The sequence below is a fragment of the Alligator mississippiensis genome, chromosome 7, assembly GCF_030867095.1.
Source record: "Alligator mississippiensis isolate rAllMis1 chromosome 7, rAllMis1, whole genome shotgun sequence".
Lineage (NCBI taxonomy): Eukaryota > Metazoa > Chordata > Crocodylia > Alligatoridae > Alligator > Alligator mississippiensis.
In genome coordinates, this window is record NC_081830.1 from 76,151,973 (window position 1) to 76,174,459 (window position 22,487).

The 22,487-nt window shown below is 41.8% G+C and overlaps 1 protein-coding gene across 5 annotated transcripts in view; it reads left to right on the top strand.

Moving 5' to 3' along the window:
- Positions 1 to 22,487, top strand: part of FNDC3B (fibronectin type III domain containing 3B) — a 362,994-nt gene that overhangs the window by 288,885 nt on the left and 51,622 nt on the right. For all 5 annotated transcript variants that reach the window (XM_059731146.1, XM_059731145.1, XM_059731149.1 and 2 more), the window contains 4 exons: positions 1,181 to 1,353; positions 2,815 to 2,928; positions 3,810 to 3,959; positions 7,673 to 7,953. In XM_059731146.1, coding sequence (XP_059587129.1) covers positions 1,181 to 1,353; positions 2,815 to 2,928; positions 3,810 to 3,959; positions 7,673 to 7,953 — 718 coding nt within the window. The remainder of the gene's footprint in view (positions 1 to 1,180; positions 1,354 to 2,814; positions 2,929 to 3,809; positions 3,960 to 7,672; positions 7,954 to 22,487) is intronic.

The following is a 22,487-nucleotide window of genomic DNA, read 5'->3' on the forward strand; positions in this document are numbered from 1 at the left end:
CCAACTGAAAAGGGGATATGTTGATAGTACATCTGCTTGTAAATCTCTTAAACCTAAACATGCCATAAGAGCTTATTATTATTTTGATTAACATATAATTAGGGACCTATTGAAATCAAGGGGGCAGGTGGCTGATTTCACAGGCCGATCACGGGGCCAGATGCCATTTTTATGGGCTTATCTCAGCAGAATTCTGGTGGCCCCACTGCATGCTGCCGATTGGTCAAAAGGGCTGTCTGTCATCAGCCCTGCGCCTCACTGCTGATTGGTTGAGGGGGCTATCAGTTGTGTGGCCCTGTTCTTGCTACTATTTGGCAGAAAGGTGCAGGGCTGCTTGACAAGCAGATTGTTTAGCCAATCAGCGGTGAAGCGGGGGGGCAGTCAGCATCTTGCCTGTTCCCCTTGGCACTGGGAGCCCCCCCGCATGCTGCATGCAGCAGCTATGAGGACTCCTGGCTCCCACTGGAGAGCCAGCATTTTATTTTTAGAAAGTTGTGGGGGGGGGGATTTTGTGGACATTGCCCGATTTTGGTTATTTCCACGAAATCACAAATTGAATAGGTCCTTACATATAATCATTTATGGGTCTGTTCTGTGGTTTGATCTACAAAGCCATGCATTTTGACGGTGGAGTAAGTCCCACAGAGCTCTTTGACAAACATTCTCCTATTTTAAAGCTATTTAAAAAAACAGCCTATGTCTGTTTTCTTTCAACCATATTATTGCAATTTTTCCTTACTGAATGGAAGTGCTATTACCATTTTATTGTTTCTTTAAATAGATGTACCCATTCTTTCCAAAGGAAATACCAGCCACCATTGTTAAATAACTTTGTGGGGCTAGTTTTTGCTACTACCATGAATAGCTTGTTGCTATGAATGGGCTTATTTCAGGTATTGAATCTCTTCCCCCCGCACACACTGTTAGAGCACGCAGCATCGGATCCATTGTTACTCCAAGCTATTTGTCTCTGATCCTGTGATTACCTAAAGATACAAGTACTTTTACTCACCTTGAGTAAATCCCAACATGTTTGATATATTGTGGGTGAGAGACACTTTAAGAGAGAAAATCAGTTAAGACGATGCATACCTGCAGGATGAGGTGAATCAATGCCTGTTAATCCCTGATGCTTATTTATGGCACTCACCAGTAATAAATGATATTATCTCTTGTCTAGATGTTCCAGTGTCAGAAAGTGTGTGTCAAGTCTCAGAGTACAGTGTAGAAATGATGGGACCCACAGACGTCACTTCTGAAGTGTATCACGGTCCTGATCTAGAGTGCACAGTCTGCAACCTTCTTCCTGGAACAACGTATCAGTTCAGAGTGAGGGCTTTGAATGATGGAGGGGTAAGATTTAATGTCCTGTGCGGCATCTGGAGACTGGGTTCTGGAAGTTTTATTGTCCTAATATATTCCTCAGTATTACTAAAGGGGTAGGATGAACGCAAAGAACAGAAACAATGTTGAGATTTTTAAAAGGTCCAGTTAAGTCTGTTCTTTAAAGCACACTTGAGAGAAGCATTTTGTTTAAAACACAGTTTCTGCTAAGCTGTTTTTAAATGTGATTTTGCAGGCCAGTGTTGGTCAGGCCAGAGTTTGCTACAGTCGTAGAGTTGATTAGCTGTGTTAGTCTCAAGTCAAGCAATAGACAGAGCAGTGGCACGTTAGAAAGAGTGGTTCAGAGGCATGCACTATTGTAGGAAATGAGCTACTTCATGTGAGCATTCATAGCATCTGACAGTATAGGTTGTTGCCTACAAAATTTCATGCCACTCTGAACCAGTTAGTCTCTAAGGGTGCCTGTACACGTGCAGGAAGGCTGCTCTGATGCACTGCAGTTACAGCACATTGGAGCAGACTCCGTTAATTGAGTCTGCTGGAGCGTGATAATTAATGCGCTCCAGCCAACCTCTGCGTCTTCTGTATCAGGGTCTCCACACTTCAAAATGGTGGTGGGGGTGCTCTAACTAAAGCTCGTTCAATGAGCTTTAGTTAAAGTGACCCTGATGCTATTTTGAAGTGCAGGGACACTGATACACAAGACACAGCGGGTGTTTTAATTAGAGTGGCTCTTGCAGCCACTCTGATTAAAGCGCCCCTCTCCCTACCTCTGGAGCATATGTAGAAATACTCACTGGTGTCACTTTTTTTTGTTTAATTCCCCAGAGGACCTGCCTACATTGGTGAGAGCATTGAAAGCCTGATGCAGGCCTCACTGTAGTCAATAGAAGGATTTCTCTTGACTTAAATGAGTGTTGAGTTGGGTTCTGACTGTCATTGTGTGCTCATCACTCCCAGCACTTTGAAACCACGGTCTCTGTAGTATGAACTAGTACAACACATTGCTTAGTTGACTGTCAAACTGCTCACAAGCAATCTTCATTATGAACTTAATGATGTGAAGCGTTTAAATAATTCAGATCCCAGGGAAAAATGTATTAAAAATTGGATTAGGTATTTGATCAAATTGAAAGTTCTGTTTATTTTTCTAGGATATGTATTTGTTACTTATCATCAAAAATTAATTGTGTACATATATCAAGGTTTGATTTGTCGGTTAAAAAGGCCATTATATTGCCCTCAATTTTGAGAGAGCATGTGTTCCTATTAAGCAAAGTTGCTAGTATAATTTGGGAGGTGGAGTGAAGTATGCCAGTAAATTAATCATAGGTGCTTAACATTGAAGACTCAGTCTATATTTAAGAAAATTCGCTATACTAAAAATGCTTCTGTGGGCATCTTATGAAAACCCTTTAACATTGTTTAATGTGTAATATGCGTGTATGTATATATCTATCTTTTCCTCAGTATGGGCCATATTCTGAAGTGACAGAAATCACCACAGCAGCAGGACCACCTGCGCAGTGCAAAGCACCTTTCCTTTCCTTTCTGTCTGATACATGTGTACTTGTAAGCTGGGAGGTAAGACAAACACTCTTTGTACACTTCACTTCTCTTTCGCTTGTTCAAACAAAACACATCATCAGTACATGGAAGCTAATTCAAGACCAGTTGCAGTAAAAGCTCTGTTATCCAGCATCCTCTGGGAATGGGGGATGCCGGATAACAAAATATGCCGGTTAATTGAGCAGCCTGAACAGGTGTCCTTGCCTGTTTGGGCCGCCACTTCTCCCGCCGCATTCGGGGCATCGCCGCCCCTCCCACAGGACACGGAGGTGGGCCCAACGCAGCCTGTTATGCCCCCAGGCCGTGGAAATCAGCAGCTCGGGCTGCTTTGCCCCGGGCCATGGGGGCTCGGAGAAACCGGAAGTGCCATGGTGGGCACTTCTGGTTTCACTTTACCTTGCAAGCCGGCATGCCGATTAGTAGAGCATGCCGGCTTGTAAGGTGCCGGATAACTCTGCTTTTACTGAACTAATTTCAGGCCATTCCAAAATGCATTATAACTACTGTCAGTTGGAGGAAGTAATCTTCCCTGCTTTCCTCTGTCCTGTTCTAAACCCAAGCAGTGTTGCTAGCATGTCAGCAGAGAGAGAGGGGATTTTTATATTTTTATAGTGAATGTCCCAATGGGATTGAAACACATTGTATGTGTTGTACAAATGTTTGAAACTCTGCGTTTCTGTCAGTAACTTTTCATTTTATCTTGGCATAGTTCTGCTTAACAGGTCTGGTTTTTGTAGTCTTCATGGGTGAGCTAATTGTGTGCCCATTTTCAGTGGTGCTGGTTATCAGTAAGAAGTTAATTCGTTTTTATGCATTTTTCCTTCACCAGTCAAGCATAATGAACTAGAGCTCCCATCTTTAAACTGAACTATAAAATGCCAATGCTTGTTTTTCAGAGTCCCGAAAGCTCTGGTGCTGACATCTCTGAGTACAGATTAGAGTGGGGAGAAGACGAGGAAACTCTAGAACTTGTGTATAATGGCACAGATACCTGTTTTGAAATAAGTGAGTTGTCGGCAGCAGCACATTACTGCTGCAGACTGCAGGTACAGAAGTCTATTAATTTTTTGCATATATTACAGTCTAAGATGTAAATACTGTGTATATCCACTGGGTTTTTATTTCCATCATTAACTGCTATGAAATGAGGTATTTTGTAAGTTAGAAGCAACGTCATGCCTAGTATGGTTATATAATCAAACAGCTTAGATCCTAAACAACTCAAATTGATTAACGGAGAAAGTTAATAGAACTTTCAGCTCTTGAAAATTGCTCCCATTTGTCACAAGCTTTAATTTCAGCGAGTAACACCATTAACAGCCAACAAGCCTCCCTGCCCTCTGGTATTAAAATAGGATGATAATGTTTTTAAACTATTTTCAAAATCCTTATTCTCTTTTTTTTTCCCACTGGCCCCAAACTTGGAAATGGTATGTAAACATCGTTTACCTCCCAAATGGATGTTGAAGATTCCCATGGCTTAAATAATCTTCAACATTTATCAAGTAAAGCAAACTATCTGAGCAGCTGATAAAGATTCCTGTGTATGTAGGAGGCTACAGCTGCCAGGATGATGTACTCATCATCTTTGCCTCATCCCTTTGTTGTGTATCATTGTACCTCTTGTTGTGCAGCTCTGCAATGATCACCTGTTCTTTCATTTTTATGCTTCACCCATTCTTTTCAATAGAAGAAAAGCAAGTTAAAATATAAATACGATAGTTGAAATGTGATGTTTCCCTGGTCAAATCCCTGGGTGGGGGGGACAGGAAATGGAGGGGTGAGGCTGAACTTTGTGCCTAAACTGCATAGCTCTGGGTGCTCCTCCACACAGCTTATTTATGTGTAAAAGCAGAACACTCACGGTAAATCCAGCCAAAAATTCATGTACCCATCCAGCTAGCAAGGTGTGGAAAATTCCTCCCCTTTCTCCCCCCACACAATCTTTTAGCTTGGACCACCCAAAGTTTCCTCTCTTTGGTCAGAGGCCTCATGCTCAAGTGTTTCTGTTTGAGCTTTTAAATTCAGGATTCCTGTAAGAATTTTTTTTGTAGCTCATTAGCTGTTGGATCAAAGCCGGAGAGCCTCAAACCATGCCTGCACCCCACCTTCAGGCATACTCAGTTGCATTCTGCAGACTCCATTAGCACTGGTCCTATCCCTTGTATTGTCAGTGGCTTGGCAAACTCACTGGAGGAGCATGTGCGAGAAGATCTGCAAGCCAGAAAGCACATTCCATTTGCCCAGCAAGGGAAGTGCTTAGAGTCCACTGGCCTGGGAGGAGACCATAGTACCAGTTTTGTGGTGAAGGGGGAACTCAAGTTTTTAATGTTAAAAATGGAAACAGCCAGCTGCATAGTACATTCAGCTTGGGAACAGACATTTATTTTAGATTACCCACTACGGAAACTTTTTACAGCTCCACACACATTTTAACACATCCATTGTAGTTTAACCCATTGACAAGAGAGAGAAGCTAAGAAAAATACAGAGTATCCACACAGATACGTTTTTTTTAACATCCACCAGCAATCTTTGCATCACAAATCTAGAGCTGCATCATGTGAGCTGGACTTTTCCTTGTAGAGAGGAGCATTTGTCTTGAAAATGATATGCCAGAATTTTCAGGAGTACTAGGGAAGAGAGCAAGGTGTGAGGTTACAGGTAAGGGGAAATGTTAATTAATAGGAATTTGCATAGGGAATGTATTTTTATTAAACAAAATAAATTAACAAAGTGGAGAAACCAGAAACAAATCCATTCTTTCCTCCATAACTATTAAAGACAATAACAGAAAAGCCTTGTTTTTAAAACACTGTAATCATAAAGAATTTTCTCTGTTATTCTTTCCTCTAACAAATACTTGGTATTGTTATATCAATCTATACAAACTGGTTAGTAAGGAGAAAATCAGGCATAAGTGACTGGAGGGGAACTAGCTTGTTTTTAAAGAGAAGGGAACAAAGGCCAGTAATTCTAACGAAAATTCCTGAAAAGCTTCATCCTTTTAACCAAAGGAAATACTGCTCTGGGTAGGGCAGAGACAAGTAACTGGTAATCAAGCAAGAATGAAGTGCCCATCAGTTATAATGATGGGGCTGTCCAATGACAGAGTTATAAGTACCACTAAAACAAATTGCTCAGGGCAAGATACATAGCACCAAATGCTGGTTTAGAGGCAGACAAATAATATCATTGGCAGACCGCAAAATGAGGCTCACTATAACAGCTGTAGGAGCGCTTCATTAGATAAAAGCTGTCCCTGGAGCAGGATTTGTTTTGAAGTGCTTTTAAAGGCTCAACAAACCCAGCTTTATCATCTGCTCCCCCAGCTTACTAACTGAGCAAAACACCTCGTGGAAAAACTGCTTATTCCTTGCACAGCAAACAAAATCTTTCTGATACAGCAAAACGAAGTCTTGCAGGCCCTGCCTTCCCTGGGCCATGCTGCTCCCCCTTAACAGACTGCCAATTCTGCCTTTGCAGATCCTGCTTTTGGTGCGGAGTGCTGGCTTTGCTCCTGCTACCCCACCATGGGAGAAATATGGTGCTCAAAGCCCTGTGCCTAAAAGGCATTGTGCCTCTGCAAAAGCATTGGCTACAGGGAAGGTCCTCTATTGAAGTCTGCTTACTATCTATGGCACATAACTGCCCTCCACTGAATGAAATTGGAACTGTAATACAAATGAAGCCTAACTACTTAGTTACCACAGTTTTCTCTATCTTTTTCACTTGTACCTCAATTTTTTGTACACAATTAGAAATGGATGTCTTGAAATTTAAAGCAGCTAGTAAGTGTGGAAACTTTGAACCTTAGACTTCTGTACTGGTGTTGTATTGGAGACCGCACTCTGGATGAGAGGCTAGATGTAATGACTGGTCTACTCCTTTTTGTGATGGTTTGTGTGATTTTGTGATTTTTGGGAGGAAGCATACACCATGCCGAGTGAATGTTTCCTTTTAACAAAGTTTTTTTTTGTTTTTTTTTTAAATAAGGAATTAGCAAATTAACTTCTTAAGTTGGGGGTAGGCAACCCCTGGCACACATGCCTCTGTGGCACATGAAGGCATTTTGCTTGGCATGTATGCCTTGTGGCAGACGGTAGGGAAAAGGCTGTGGCTGTGCTGCCACAACAAGGATCAGGCCCCTTGCAGCTCCCCCACCATCCACCCCGGCATGACAACATCTTACACATCAAGTTTGTGGGTGTTTTTGGCACGCTGGCCAAAAACGTTGCCAGCCCCTGTCCTAAATTAAGACTCAGCATAGTCATCCTTAAATAGGCGTAATCTCGGCTGATGTCAAGGGTGTTTCAGCCCGAGTAAAGAATTTAGAATCAAAACAGTATAGAAGTAAGTACGGGCTTGAGGATTTGATGGAGAAGGGCTTGGAAGCTGGGAAGAGCCAGTTTGTTCATTAAGAACAATCATTGGCAGCATGATTATGTGCCACTTTCTTTCCAAATAAAGGTTCTTGCAGATATAAAGGTTATTGTTAAGTTTGAGTGAAATGGTTATGCAAGGAAAAGATAAATAATCTTTAGAGACACCTCAAACTTTCTGTGTGACATTTAGGGTAATGGAGAAAGATATTTATTGTCCTCTGTGTGCAGAGAGAGAACACACATCATGAAGTAATGAGTTGTTGAAGGGATAAGTATCTATTTTTTACTGACTGGGAATTTCATTATTTTAAACTTTGATTCTTATGTGAAATCAAGTATTAGTTTCTCTTTAAAAAAAACTCTCTGTTCCACAGGCTATAAATCAAGCAGGAGCTGGACCCTATAGTGATGTAGTAACTTGCAGAACCCCAGCATCAGTACCTGATGCAGTCTCTACCCTCTCTGTACTGGAGGATGAGCACATGGATGCCTATCAAATATCACCCTCTGTGTGCCTTGTATTGAACTGGGAAGAACCATGCAATAATGGGTCTGAGATCACTTCTTACAACATTGACCTTGGTGACGTTTGCATTCCTGTGGGCAGCGTTACAACTTATGTTATTGATGATCTGCTTCCAGAAACCTCATACCGGTGAGTGTCATTATCCTCTAATATTCCTGAGTACACCATCAGAAATACATGATATCACATAAATTACTTTTAATAGGGGGAACCTATTTAAGATGTATCCAAAATAACCCAAATGTCATCTTTAAGTATCGTATCTGTATCACAATGCCTTAAGCAGTGAATTTGAATACTTCAGGTTTCAAGATTTGGTTCCTTCCTTGCCCCTTATCAACTTATTTTTTTTCCTGCAAGTTTTATCTGGGTTCTCGTCCTTGTGTTTAAAATCTGTTAGCTCGTATAGGAAGTTTATTCTGAGAGGAGTATATAACTACATTCAAGAAATAGGAGTTTACCATTATTTTCTTGCAATGTATTATTTTTCCCCATGTCAGTCTATACTGTTCTAAGTATTCTATGGTGTTTAGTATGGTGTTTCCTTTGCATTGCTAATACGTTGTATACTGCTAACAATTTTGTTTTTATTTAAGTACTTCTGAGGTTTTTTTATTATTGTTATGTGAAAGCAAAATCTAGAAAGGAAATATTGGATTAAATAAAATAAGCTGCTAATTTTGTTCTGAAACGGTTTCTCCAGATCTTTAACCTGATTTTCAGGCTTCTGTCTTTTTCTAACTGCTGCAAGAACCAAATTAACTTAAACAGTAGGAAGCAGATGTGATGGACAGCGTATATGTTGGAATTAAACGTGGCAAGCAAAGTTCTTTTATAAAATTACTCTAATAGCTACATGAGGCTTAGAAATCTGGTGTTACAGTTGAAGAAATTAGGCTTGGTACAGGTTCACAAGATTGCTTTCACAATCATGCAGGGCTTACAGAGTTCAAGTAGAATGGTCCCACCATTCTCAAACTTTAGCACAGTGGCACCTGTGCTATTGCTACTTGTCTTACAAATAGATTTTAAGCTATTTTTGGAAGGGGCCATCCTATGCACCAGGTGTCTTGGACTGCTGAGCACTAATACAAATCATAAATAAGATTCTAGCCTTCTAACCGGCAGTAGTTCTGTAAATTTTAAGTGGGAATGAAACCTGAGACTGAGGGATTCAGAGATTGCTACTGGGATGTGGAGCTCTGCAGAGTAGGGATATAGGGGCAAAGCAGAAGTGGCAACTTCCGCCTTGCAATTGCAAGCTGGAAGATGTGGCTGCTGGTGGCAGTTAAATTTTTTCACTTCCCCCATCCATTCAGTGCCTGGCATAATTGCCCCTGGTACCTTTCTTCCCCCACCTCCCATTACACCATTGAAGAAACTTTTCATTTTCAAGTAATTAGTTCAAATACAGCTGGAGTGGACAATAACGATTGCTGTCTAAAGACATTTCAATGACTTTTATCAAATGAGCTTGCAATGTCAGAGGAATCCTGTATGGATACTGTCAACAATACAGACATCGCCATTAGGACTGGTGTTCTTCTTCACTGTCTCAATAATAAGAAAAACCATTGAATGAGTATGTGGGCTGAATACACCTGGTCTTTGGGTGGTCCATAGAAAAGGCAGGACAGTGGAGAGGGAATTTTCTTCCTGTTTTTTCTAGGGCTGTCTGTCCAATAGTTTTGTTTGGCAAAATTCACTTGCAAATTTTTAAGAGACTACGCAAATGGAGGGTGGAAAAAAGTTGCCTCCTTGTGATCTGCTGCTTTGTTTCCCCAAGTACTATCTATCACTGCTTGGTCTGGGCTGTCTTCCTTTTCATTATGTGATTAATCAGCTGTTGAAACAGCTAAAACAAATAAAAAAAGCTATGAGTACCAAGCAAACCAATCCAACAAGCCAGCTACACAATACCATCCTTTTTACAGTATTCTTACTATGATTTATGCCCTATGTCTAAGTTTATGCTCTAACTTCTGTACTTTTCCTAAGGCACCATATTAAATTACATGGCTTTAGTCTAGGAGGCTGTCTTCTAATGTGAATGAAAAAATGAAATTTTAAGCACAGACTAACGGATCACGAAGACTGCTGTTGGACTAGGCTTCTAAAAATGGTATGAAAATGTAATGGCAGAGCATTTGTCCTGTATTTTCAGAAAATATCTCAAGACTGTCTTGGAAGGCAGGAGGCCAAAGCTAAAATACAGAGGCAGATCAGGTCGCACTGCCCATAGTTTGTAGGTAGGATGTAATTCTCAAAATTGCGACAAGAGAAAATAATTTTTTTTGTACTCTGTCTTTAATTGACACTGTCTCCTCTGCTCTTGGGTATCACCCCCTCCCCCACCATTATTCCAGGGGTGGGCAAAATCCAGCCCGCAGCAGACTCCATTTCCCAGCAGCCCCTGCCTGCATCTTTGCGGCTGGTTTCTATGGAGACCCCAGCAGCAATGGCACCGTGACAGCGCAGGGCCAGGGTTTCCATGGAGACTGGCCCCAGCAGCACTGGCAGGGCACCCAACTAAGCAGAGAGTTGCTTTGGGGCTGGGATCGTGCGGCAGTGACAGCGAGGTCTGAAGCCGGAGCGGAGCTGCAATCCACTGCCTGCACTTCCTGGGCAGGGTGGTGCAGGCAGCAGATTGCCGCTCTGCTCCAGACCATGCTGTCACCCCTGTAAGATCTCAGCCCTGGCCCTGGAGCAGCTCCCTGCCCAGCCGCGTGCCCTGCCAGTGCTGCTGGAGCCAGTCTCCATGGAAACCCTGGCCCCTCATTGTCATAGCCACCATGACTGGGGTCTCCATAGAAACCAGCCTCAGCAACGTGGGCAGGGGCTTCTGAGAAATGGTGTCTTGCCCCAGCCAGATCCACTATTTTGCCCACCCATGCAATATTCTATATTTATATAGACCAGGAGTAGTCAGCCTGTGGCACGCACAGCCTCTGCGAGTGGCACGCACCAGATCGTGGAGCGGGGGAGAGAGGGAGCAGGGAACACAGCAGCATATAAGGTAGAAGTCAGAAAGCAGAGTAGCAGGCCAGGCAGGAGGCACAGAGCAGGGAGCTGAACAGCAGATCAAGGATAGAGCACAGGGCAGGCAACAGAAATGGTTTAATTACCATTTGCAAATCCCTTGAAGCTGCTGTGAAGCAGGCTGTTTTATTATTTTTGTAGGGTTATAGTAAACCATGTGAACCATCTTACAGCAAAAGCAAGTGGAAGTCCCCTGGTGTTAGGCTGCATTACAAAACCAAAGGTTGAGCGTGTTCTTTGAGGTTATCAAATCTCATGACCAAAACTGGTCTGAGTTTTCAAGTCAGTTATTTAGTTTTGTTTGAGTTTTGCTGTCAGTGCTTAGGTTTGTTTGAACCCAAAATTTCAAACCAAATTTTAGAAGATTGAATCTACCAGAACCAAAATTGGAATAAATGGCTATTTTGCTATTGCTGTAGCTTACTAAATAAACCTATACATTGAAACAGTACTGCCAAATGTATTAAAATATAAATTAGACAGGGGAATAACTTCGCTACAGATGGCACAAATGTAATCCAAGAGGATGTGCAGATCATTACGCCAGATGAAGATCTGTGAATGTCTCAAGCTTAGCTGCTTAAAGTATGCTTTGCTGATAATAACTTTGGTCATGTGAAATGAGAAGATATCTTATTATACATTCACTCTGACCACTCCTTTCATTGGATTTTGGAAGATTCAGACCTATCCAGTCACTGAATTACGTATACAGATGGTACCGGTCTGGGAAAAAGTATTTATTTACTACTTTTTCAATTCCAAGGGCTCTCATTGCTCAACTCCTTATGGGTTCTGCATATATAGGTTGTGCCAGCTATGAGCAAATTACTCCTCTTCAGTACAGCTCTTTGTAGCTAGAGGAGAGTGTTTTGTCACTAAGCACCAGATAATTTTGTGACCTTGATGGATGGTTTTATACCACTTGTTTACTGTGCAAATCCATGGTCAGCCATTTAGATTTACTCTGCATGGTAATGGATGGCTTAAATGAATATGATATTTTGTTTCCCATTATCACTGAATGAAGATGTAAAATGGAATACCCCTAAAGCTCTTGTAATATATCATGTTTTTCTTCTCTACAAAGAATAGAAATAAGAACATCTAATCTAAAAATGCAAGTCACACTTTTGTGTGCGATATAAATAGAAATCATTGTTTCAGTTGATTATTACTAAAGAACTACAGCCAGATTTTATGCACTAACCTTCATTTTTACAAGCATAATTCATTACCGTGCATTTTTTTTTTGTAACCAGAACGTAGATTATTTAGTTGGTACAACAAGGTGCTTTGTATAAGCTGCAAGTATTCAGAAGTAAAGGCACAAGCAAGAATGGAGGCCTAGTTAAGACAGGAATAAAAATAAACATTGATCGATAATTGTAAATATTCAGGCACAAAAAAATGTATGGCTTCTTTTTTAATTATTTTACCAGATAATGTTGTCTTCCCATAACTACTTTTCTTTTAAAAAGGAAATGGCATTTTTCTCTTGCATAAATAAATGCATTGTTGTCTTGTGAAGGCTTCTGTAGCTTGATTTTTATAAGGCGTTAGGAACACACAGTGCCTTACAAGAAATAGTCCTTATCTCTCAAGATTAGACATGTAACCAGCAGGATAGAAAACATGGCACTTTTTTTTAAATTTCATGTTTTGTTTCAGTTATAACTAACCTCAAATTCTGGATTAATAGATTTTAGGGCCCGTATGGGGTTTTTATGATTTAGTTTAGTTTCACGGGCCACTGAATTTCAGCAATCCTGCATCAAGCCCATAACTTCTGGTTGAGCAAGACCCTTAAGACCAGTGCATCTGATCTTTGTTTAAAGATTTCAAATGCTGGAAAAACCTAGAATGTCTCTTTATTGGTTATTTCAGTTGTAAGTTAATCACCCTCTCACTTTAAAAAAAAAAATTGCACTTCTGTTCAGTATGAATTTGTTCAACCTTAGTTTCAGCCACTGGATTTTGACCTGCTAAATTAAAGAACCCTACTAAAAGTCTCCTGAAGTAGGTATCATAGATCACAGTAAAGTCACCTCTTAATCTTTTATATGATAAGCTAAATACATTGCATTTCTTAACTCTATGGCTGTAAAGTAGGTTTTTCTAGTCTTTAAGCTTGTAGTCTTTGTAATGCTTCTAAATTTTCACCATCCTTTTTGAAACCTGGGCATCAGAACTGGATGTAGTAATGGTTTTACCAGGTAATATACACACACCCTCTTCCTCCTCAATATTATTTTGCTCTCTCTGTATCCAAGGATTGCTTTAGCTCTGTTAGAATCACAGGAGGAGCTTATTCATCATCATCATCATCATCTGTGTGCTTTTTACTTTGTAGCATATAGTCTCTCAGCCTGTAAGTGAGACCCTAATTTATCGTGCCTAGATGTATGATTGTATTTCACTCAACTAAGTGTCATGAATCTTGTTCTTCATAGTTAAAGGAGGCCACCTGTCATCTCAAGATAGAAGTATTCAGACAAGGTTCTGTTGTAGCTGTTCCACCCACCACCCTTCCTCCCCCAGAACATACAGTTAAAGACTGGACTGATGACTATAACTGTAGTGGACTGAGAGGGCTGGGCCTGATGCTAAAACTGTTTTAGGTGCTTATGTTTTTATCTTGACATCCAAATTAATTAAGAAAGCCAGTGAAATTTAACTACTTCTGCTGGTGGCTTTAGATGGTCCAGGATTTATAGGTGTAAAATAGGGATGTCAGGACAAACCACCTTTTTAGACTTTTCATTTTTGTTTGCAATGTTATGTGTCTGGAAAGCTTCCAAAAGCTGCACTGGCTTTAGCAATTCTGTTGGGAGAACTTTATTGATGTAAACTTCATGTGAGGGTGTAACCTCTGCGGGGGGATGGATCTGTATCACCTCCCCTGTGATAACTGGTGTTTTACCAGGGGGTGGGGTGGGGGTGTGTGTGTGTGTGTGTGTGTGTGTGTACACACACACACACACACACACACACACACACACACCCCACACACACACACACACACACACACACCACTGTCTTTTTACGTTAATAGTCAATCCAAAGCATAGGCTTGCAGCTGCAGTGATCCACAGTAATGGGCAATAAAAGCATAATGATCTGCAAACAAAAGTTTGTGGATTAATTCCTCTGGCACTACTAGACGCTCACAGATGTCAGGGATTAAACGGCTTTCTTTTCGTTCTGCATCTAATCTGAATAACTATATCAAGATTGTAGAAAGCAATAAAACTGCTGCACTTTCCCAATGAAAATCTGTTGGAAATATTCCCATCTGCTGTCACTACCACTATCATCCCAACATGAAACTGTCTGCAGTACAGCAAGTTTGTCAGGGCAACCATTCTTAGCTGGAAGCTTTCATAAGCCTTCTCTGCCAAAATTACTTTGAAATCAACAGACACACTGTAGGCTATGGCAGGGGTTGGCAACATTTTGGAGCCAGCCAGGGACTGCTTTAACAGATCTTAACTCTGAGTGCAGGCCGCTTCCCACCCCGTCACAGTCGCTTCTCCCCACCACTGCAGTGAAATGCCCTGCCACTGGAATGCCACAGAAGCCCTCCTCCATGGTCCCACGGGCCATAAGTTGCTGACCCCCGAGCTATGGGCAAACTTAGTAGCACTACAAAAATAGCATGCTGTGGGGGCGTGCAGGTGTTCACAGCTCACTGGCTGGAGCGCTAAAGAGCTCCCCCTCCAAGGTGAGCTCTCCAGCCAGGAAGCCAGCCCCTGTGCTCCTCTTAGCTCAGGGGAACCCATCAGTGAGCCCATATGTTCCCTGTGACTGAGTGAGATTCCCCATCTCTTTGCTGCTGGAGGGACCCTGTCAAAGAAATCCATAGAGGTTTCTAGTTCTTACTCCCATTATGATTAAGATCATTACTGAAGAAGTAAAAAATATTAGGGGTTGATGGGCTGCATCATCTTCTAAGTCAGAGCTGTCCAACTTGGTGGCTGGGGGCTGCACCATTGGGTGCCATGGCCACCCATCACCTCCCCAGCTATAAGCTCCCTTGGGTGGATGGGTGCCTTCCTCCCCCAACCCTTGCCTTGGTTAACCTCAGGCTTCCCTAGCACTGCGTGCTGCACTGAGCCACACTGCCTTCCCTCTGGGGTGGGAGTAGGAACTGAAAGCCAGAGAAAGGAGGAGCCCAGATACCTAGGCTGTAGCAGCAGCTGGTATGATGAGGGCACCTGTCGTCAGAGGGATCCTGGGGGCCGTGAATCATGGGCTGCCACTCGGACAGCCAGGTTCTAAGTAGTTTTTCCCAGCAAGGATTCTTGAGACCTTCAAAAGTACTTGAGTTTTACACATCCCTCCTCTGCTGAGTTGATCTGTTGTTAAATACCATGTAACAGCCGAGGTAAAATCCTTGCAGAATGGAAATAATAGTTTTCTTTATCACAGACATCAGTAGAGCCAGCATCTCACTGCTGGCTTTTATTAACTATCAGACATTACATTGCAAATTTACTAATTTGTTCATTAAAAACATAGAAAGGTCAACTTTGACTTTGCCAACTGCAGTAATATATAAAGTGTCTGTCCTTCAGCAACATTATGAAGCTCTACTAACCAGGCAGTATATTTCTATTCTACATCTTCTATTTTAATCTGTAAAAAAAAAAAAACCTGAACATTTTATATTTTCCTGAGAAAATTCAGGGTGTAACAGTTAGAACTACTAAAAAGAAGTGGGTAATTGTGAGTCTTTTATATTGTCCAGAGAAAATTACTAGACACTGACAGTAATACTGAAAAAGTAAATCTCTTCATTTGTAAATCTCATCTTGTAAATTCTTTACTCCTACAAGTAATCATTACTCAAGATGAGTAATCCCACTGACGCCAGAAGCGTGTGTGCAGATTTGAAGAAATGGAGGGTTGCTTTTTATTAATTGAATAAGGCAATACATGATGGCTCTGTTAGCTCTAGTGACCCATTTATAGCTAAGTCCTAGAGTCTTGTGTTTAATATGATAGAGACTAGCTTGTTATATGATGCAACAGTTGTACAATTCTGAAAGTTACAGCGGAAACATTGTTTTTTTCCTCATGGTATTTTTTTTTTAGCCATAAGTAGGATTATTTTCTTGTACCACTTTGCCAAGCAAGATTCTGATTGAAGTTCAGTTATCGAATAGCCAATAATTAAATGGGCGTTTGAATTAAATAGCAATAGTTTATAAAGCTTATACAATTGATATATAGATTTTCAAGACTTTAGAATTATAATTGTACACAATTATAATTGCTTGCATCAGAGACCATAGGACACCGTGCATAACTGCTGCATTATACCTTAATGACAAGCCTGAATGTTTTTATCCAATAAAGGTATAATTTCTGCCAAAGCAACTTCCTCTACTTCTTTTTTTCATGTGAATGTAACTAGATATGACACAATGTACCAGCTGAAAATTGTGAAAAACACATTTTTATATGTATTGAATGTGAGGGAACCAATTATATTATTTTTCTATTCAATACACTTTGTTCTCAAGTGCTGTCCTACTATTTCTCAGTCGTTCTCTGCTGTACTATTTTATCCCACACCCCCAAGGCAACTTGATAGACTTGTTGGGGACTATTTTGTTTTCCTGTAAGCTATCATTCTGAGCAGCTATAGTAATGTTTGTTATAGTATGATGATTTACATTTTGCTTAGGCTTATCTACATAAATAGAAACCATGTTCAAGTAAAGATCTTTCTAAATGAAGAGGGGAAAATGCATGTGGATGGTCATGGAAATCTCTTAGTAGCTTATAAAACAAAATTGCTAAAATAAGTTTTAGAGTATAGAATTCAGTCCTTTTTTTTTTTTTTGTTCAAGAGCTCCCAAAGCAGTTTTACCAGAGGGTATGAACAAACAGCAAAATACATCTAGTTAAAAGGGAACAGGTTATTTACTGTACATTAGCACATTAGCTGCTCTTTGGTAACTGCCCAAACTGCTCTTTGGCAAGTGCATGTACTTAACCTCACAGTAAGTAAAAGATAAACCACAGTAACTTGTCCTTAATGAAAAACCTGTATCTCGTAGAGCCTTGGACAGAACCAGCTGAAATCAAGACTCCAGTTCAGTTCATTTCTGTGGGCTTTGGAACAGGTTTAATGGAGGAATAAAACCTAGAGGAACCTTTTACTGAGGCTAAGTTACTGTAGTTTAGCTATCACTTACTGTTCATGTGAGCACTGCCAGAAAGCCACCACCATCCCATGAGTACCCTACTTCCTATGATCGTCCATTCCTTAAGTGAGGGTCTGCAGGATTGGAGTTTGTGGTCACAAATGAGCCTGCGAATATTTTGATAATGTTTGTGTTTGTAGTTCAGTCAGATGCATCCATGAAGCATCTTGTACAGACTGTGCTTCTCTTTCTCTTTTGTTTCGATCTGAATTTTGTCTAAGGACTGCATACGTCTCTCAGGCCCTTGGACAAAACCAACTTAAATCAAGACTCCCCATCAGTCCAGTGGGCTTTTAGAAGTGGCCTAATGGCATATATAGTTAAGGAAAAATGATCTAGTGCTAACCCCAGGCTTGTGTTAGGAAGCAGGAGTTCAGTTCCCAGCCCCACTACAGGCTTTCCTGCGTGATCCTGAGCAAATCATTAAATCATTCCTTGCTTCAGTTTCCCACCTGTAAAATGGAAACAATGGTGCCTCACAGGGGAGTTGTCAGGATAAATGCATCTAATGGTTGTGTTGTGCTCAGTCATGTTCTTCAGTAATGGGGGCCATGTAAATACTTTAGGTAGAATAGAGCTTTGAGCCTGGTAAAGCTGTCAATGAACGTTTTGTCTCCCAAAGGACTATTTAGGCTATTAATGGTTAATCGCTGTCAAATTAGAAATAATACCTTACTTGAAATATTAAATTCATTTTAGTCAGTATTAGTCATCAACCATAGGATTGTTCTGTGATCTCTACAAATAATGTAATACAAGCAACTAATTCATTGCTGTTGCATGGTATTAGAAGCCATCTCTTCACAATAACAGGTATTTGGTCTGCCACCATTTGCATTTATTTTATATTGGAGCCTGCGTACAAACTTTTCTCATTTCAGAGTGCTTAAGATTAAATCCAGAGTGATTTTTCACTTTGCAAATGGCTTTCTGCATAAAAGATTCTAGTACCAAACTGAAAATAGCAACCTGTTCAGAGTGTTTATTTCCCTGGGTCAGGGATCTTTATGGGCTATTCAGGGTCACAGGAAAGTTTCTAACTTGTGTTAGTCTTAAAATATTATTATCTGCATATAATATTTAAAAGAGCCAGTGGGAAAATGAAAGAAGGCGGGGTACAGGTCTGGGCCAAAAAGAGAAGTATTAGATAATGTCCTCTAACTTAGCTGTTTACATTTTCTAAATATTGCCCTGTAAATATTGATGGTCTCATTTGAAGGTAACTGTAGAATGTTTCTGTTGTTGTCTCAGGACTTTTAAGTTTATATTAGAATTAATTATTGAAGTAGTGGAGAATTTCCACCACTAATATTTAAGTGTAAAGTTTTTTTTTAATGTATTTTAGACCTGTATGTGAGAGTATGTGTATATATAGGTTTCCTTTTTCTCACTTGGTCTGTTCTGTGCATATGGCTTCTCTTTTTCTATACTTACATAGCAAGCTGTTTGGGTAAGGGACTCTTTGTCATATGTTTGTACAGCACCTAGCATAATGGGTTCTTGGCTTCTAGGTTAAGAGCAGGGAGGTAATTAGTTATGTTAATCGAAAGGTAGGCAGAAGGTAGCATTTCATAGCATCTGACAAAGTAGGTTATGAAACCTTGTGCCTCTCTGAACCAGTTAGTCTTTAAGTCTGTCCTTTCTTCTGCCCATCTTCACACAAATAATAATAATGAAATAGGACTTGGAAAGAAAAAAGAAACCCATAAGCCCTCACTTCCTCAGATGCACCTTCTCAAAGGTCCTTGCCAGTCTGCCTCTTATTACATAAGTATGGGCATGAAAGGAAGCCCATGTCCATCACTACATTGATCCAGAAGTTGCAAGTACTGGCTTCTAATGATGACAGTAACGTTTTGGCAAAAAACCCTTAGTATAATCTATGAGGACCTGTCCAACAGGTTCAAATTTGGTAGACTCAAGCTAGCAGCTGTTGCCATTCCAGGTCATTTGTTTGGGAAAATGCCTTTTATTTTCAAGGCTGAGTGTGGGTTTCACCAGTCTTCTCATTTCCCTAATTCAAAAGTATACATGTGTGTGCATCTTGCGCACCGCGACTGGTGTATGGAGGGTGACCATGGTTGATCAGCTTTTCTTTATTATAGTTGTTTAAAAAAATAGGTCTTTAGACATAAAGTTTTGATATACAGTTTGTGGCCTATTAATTTAAACTTCTGTCCTGAAATACAAAGTGAAAGGATGTGGAAATAACATTTCTGAGGCTTAAGCTGCCCGTTTTTTAAATGCATTTTGAATAGCAACAGAACATTTATGAATATTATGAGCACTGATCAGAAACACTGCATTTTTAAAACAGTAATGAGACACTTGAATAAGAAATAAAATATTCCTCTGGCACGTTTTCTTCGCTCTTCTTGACCATCTTTTAGTGGCTTACGCAATGGAACATTCATTTCAGCAAAGGACAGATTTAAAAATACACAAACGAAGCAGCACAATAAATATGCAACATGGTTATTTTTGTCATCTTTAGAATATCCACATAGACAGTAAAGATGCCAATTAATTCTGAATGCCCAGACTCTAAAAACATTGATACCTTGCTGGATTGATTCTATAACTCTACATAGGAAAAGGCACAAAACCAAATTAAGCTGTCATGTAAATGGGTATGGAGAAGGGAAGGGAGGGTTCAGATGTGAATATGAGGGTAGAGTTTGGCATTCTCTTTGCATCAGGCATGTTTCATAGATTCATAGATGTTAGGGTCGGAAGGGACCTCAATAGATCATCAAGTCCGACCCCCTGCATAGGCAGGGAAGAGTGCTGGGTCTGGATGACCCCAGCTAGATACTCGTCTAACCTCCCCTTGAAGACCCCCAGGGTAGGGGAGAGCACCACCTCCCTTGGGAGCCCGTTCCAGACCTTGGCCACTCGAACTGTGAAGAAGTTCTTCCTAATGTCCAATCTAAATCTGCTCTCTGCTAGCTTGTGGCCATTGTTTCTTGTAACCCCAGGGGGCACCTTGGTGAATAAATCCTCACCAATTCCCTTCTGTGCCCCCGTGATGAACTTATAGGCAGCCACAAGGTCGCCTCTCAACCTTCTCTTGCGGAGGCTGAAAAGGTCCAGTTTCTCTAGTCTCTCCTCGTAGGGCTTGGTCTGCAAGCCCTTGACCATACGAGTTGCCCTTCTCTGTACCCTCTCCAGGTTATCCGCATCCTTCTTGAAGTGTGGCGCCCAGAATTGCACGCAGTACTCCAACTGCGGTCTGACCAGCGCCCGATAGAGGGGAAGTATCACCTCCCTGGACCTATTCGTCGTGCATCTGCTGATGCACGATAAAGTGCCATTGGCTTTTCTGATGGCTTCGTCACGCTGCCGGCTCATGTTCATCTTGGAGTCCACTAGGACTCCAAGATCCCTTTCCACTTCCGTGCCACCCAGCAGGTCATTCCCTAGGCAGTAGGTGTGCTGGACATTTTTCCTCCCTAGGTGCAGCACTTTGCATTTCTCCTTGTTGAACTGCATTCTGTTGTTTTCTGCCCACTTGTCCAACCTGTCCAGGTCTGCTTGCAGCTGTTCCCTGCCCTCCAGCGTGTCCACTTCTCCCCATAGCTTTGTGTCATCTGCAAACTTGGACAGAGTACATTTGACTCCCTCGTCCAAGTCGCTGATGAAGACATTAAAGAGTATCGGTCCAAGGACCGAGCCCTGCGGGACCCCACTGCCCACACCCTTCCAGGTCAAGACCGACCCATCTACCACGACTCTCTGGGTGCAACCCTCTAGCCAATTCGCCACCCACCGGACTATGCAGTCATCCACATCACAGCCTCTTAACTTGTTCACCAGTATGGGGTGGGATACCGTATCGAAGGCCTTCCTGAAGTCTAAGTATACGACATCCACCCCTCCTCCTGTGTCCAGGCGTTTCGTAACCTGGTCATAGAAAGAGACTAGGTTGGTCAGGCACGATCTGCCTGCCACAAACCCATGCTGGTTTCCCCTGAGCATAATTTGCCCTGCCGGGCTCTCACAAATGTGAGCCTTGATAATTTTTTCAAAGACTTTACCAAGGATGGAGGTGAGACTGACCGGCCTATAGTTGCCCGGGTCCTCCTTCCTCCCCTTTTTGAAAATGGGGACCACGTTAGCCCTTTTCCAGTCCTCTGGGACTTGGCCCGTGCGCCACGAGCGCTCGAATATTCCCGCCAGTGGCTCTGCAATGACATCGGCCAGTGCCTTCAGCACCCTCGGATGGAGCCCATCCAGGCCTGCCGACTTAAAGGCATCCAGTTCTTCCAAGTGACTCTGCACCACCTCAGGATCTACGTATGGAAGTCTGGCGCCTTGCTGCTGCCTCTCTACAACCCCAGTGAGAGACTTGTCGTGTCCCTCACTTAGGAACACTGAGGCAAAGAACTCGTTGAGGAGTTCAGCCTTGTCCCCCCTGTCCGTCACCAATTGTTTCTGCCCATTTAGCAGGGGTCCTATTCCTCCCTGGGCCTTCCTTTTACTCCCTATATATCTAAAAAACAATTTCTTGTTGTCCTTTACTTGGGTTGCCATCCTCAGCTCCATGGTAGCTTTGGCCCGCCTAACTGCCTCCCTACAAGCACGAGCAGAGGAGGTATATTCATCTTTAGTGATCTCACCCTGTTTCTACTTTTTATGTGCTCCCCTTTTGTCCCTTAGGCTGCCCTGGATTTCTCTGGTCAGCCAGGGAAGCCTCCTGGCCCCTTTCCCTCTTTTTGCCTCGCACGGGGATCGTCTTGCTTTGTGCCCGAAGGATCGTTTCCTTTAGGCACAGCCACCCTTCTTGGGCTCCCATCCCATCAAAACTCCTACTCTGCAGTGCTTCCTTAACTAATCGCCTGAGTGCATTGAGATCAGCTTTCCTAAAGTCTAGCACTTTCACCCTACTAGTTACCTTACCCACTCGCCGTCTTATGTTGAATTCTATTATAAGGTGATCACTGTCTCCCAAATGGCTACCGATCTGGAGGTCCCCTACCATGTCATCTCCCGTTGCCAATACCAGATCCAGTATGGCATTCCCCCTAGTGGGACCATACACCTCCTGTGTCAGGTGGAGGTCCTGTACACAGGTTAGAAACCTGCGTGAGCGATGGGACCTTGCTGTCTGCGTCTCCCAGCAGATGTCTGGGTAGTTCTTATACAGTGAAAAAAATATTTACAATGCTGCATAGGAAAGCAGGGATTTGAACGTTTTCTTAGCATCTTTAATGTTTATTTAGGTGTTTATACCACTCCTAATAAGGCATGTAATTTCTGTTGAAGTCAGTAGGACTTACACAGACTCATGAAAGGAAGTATGTTTCTTTAGTAAAGCACGATGTTTGGCATTAATTCTTCCAGCCAAGACAAATGCCATGTATTGCTGTATCACAGAAAATGAGAACTAACATGTTTACAAAGAAATGC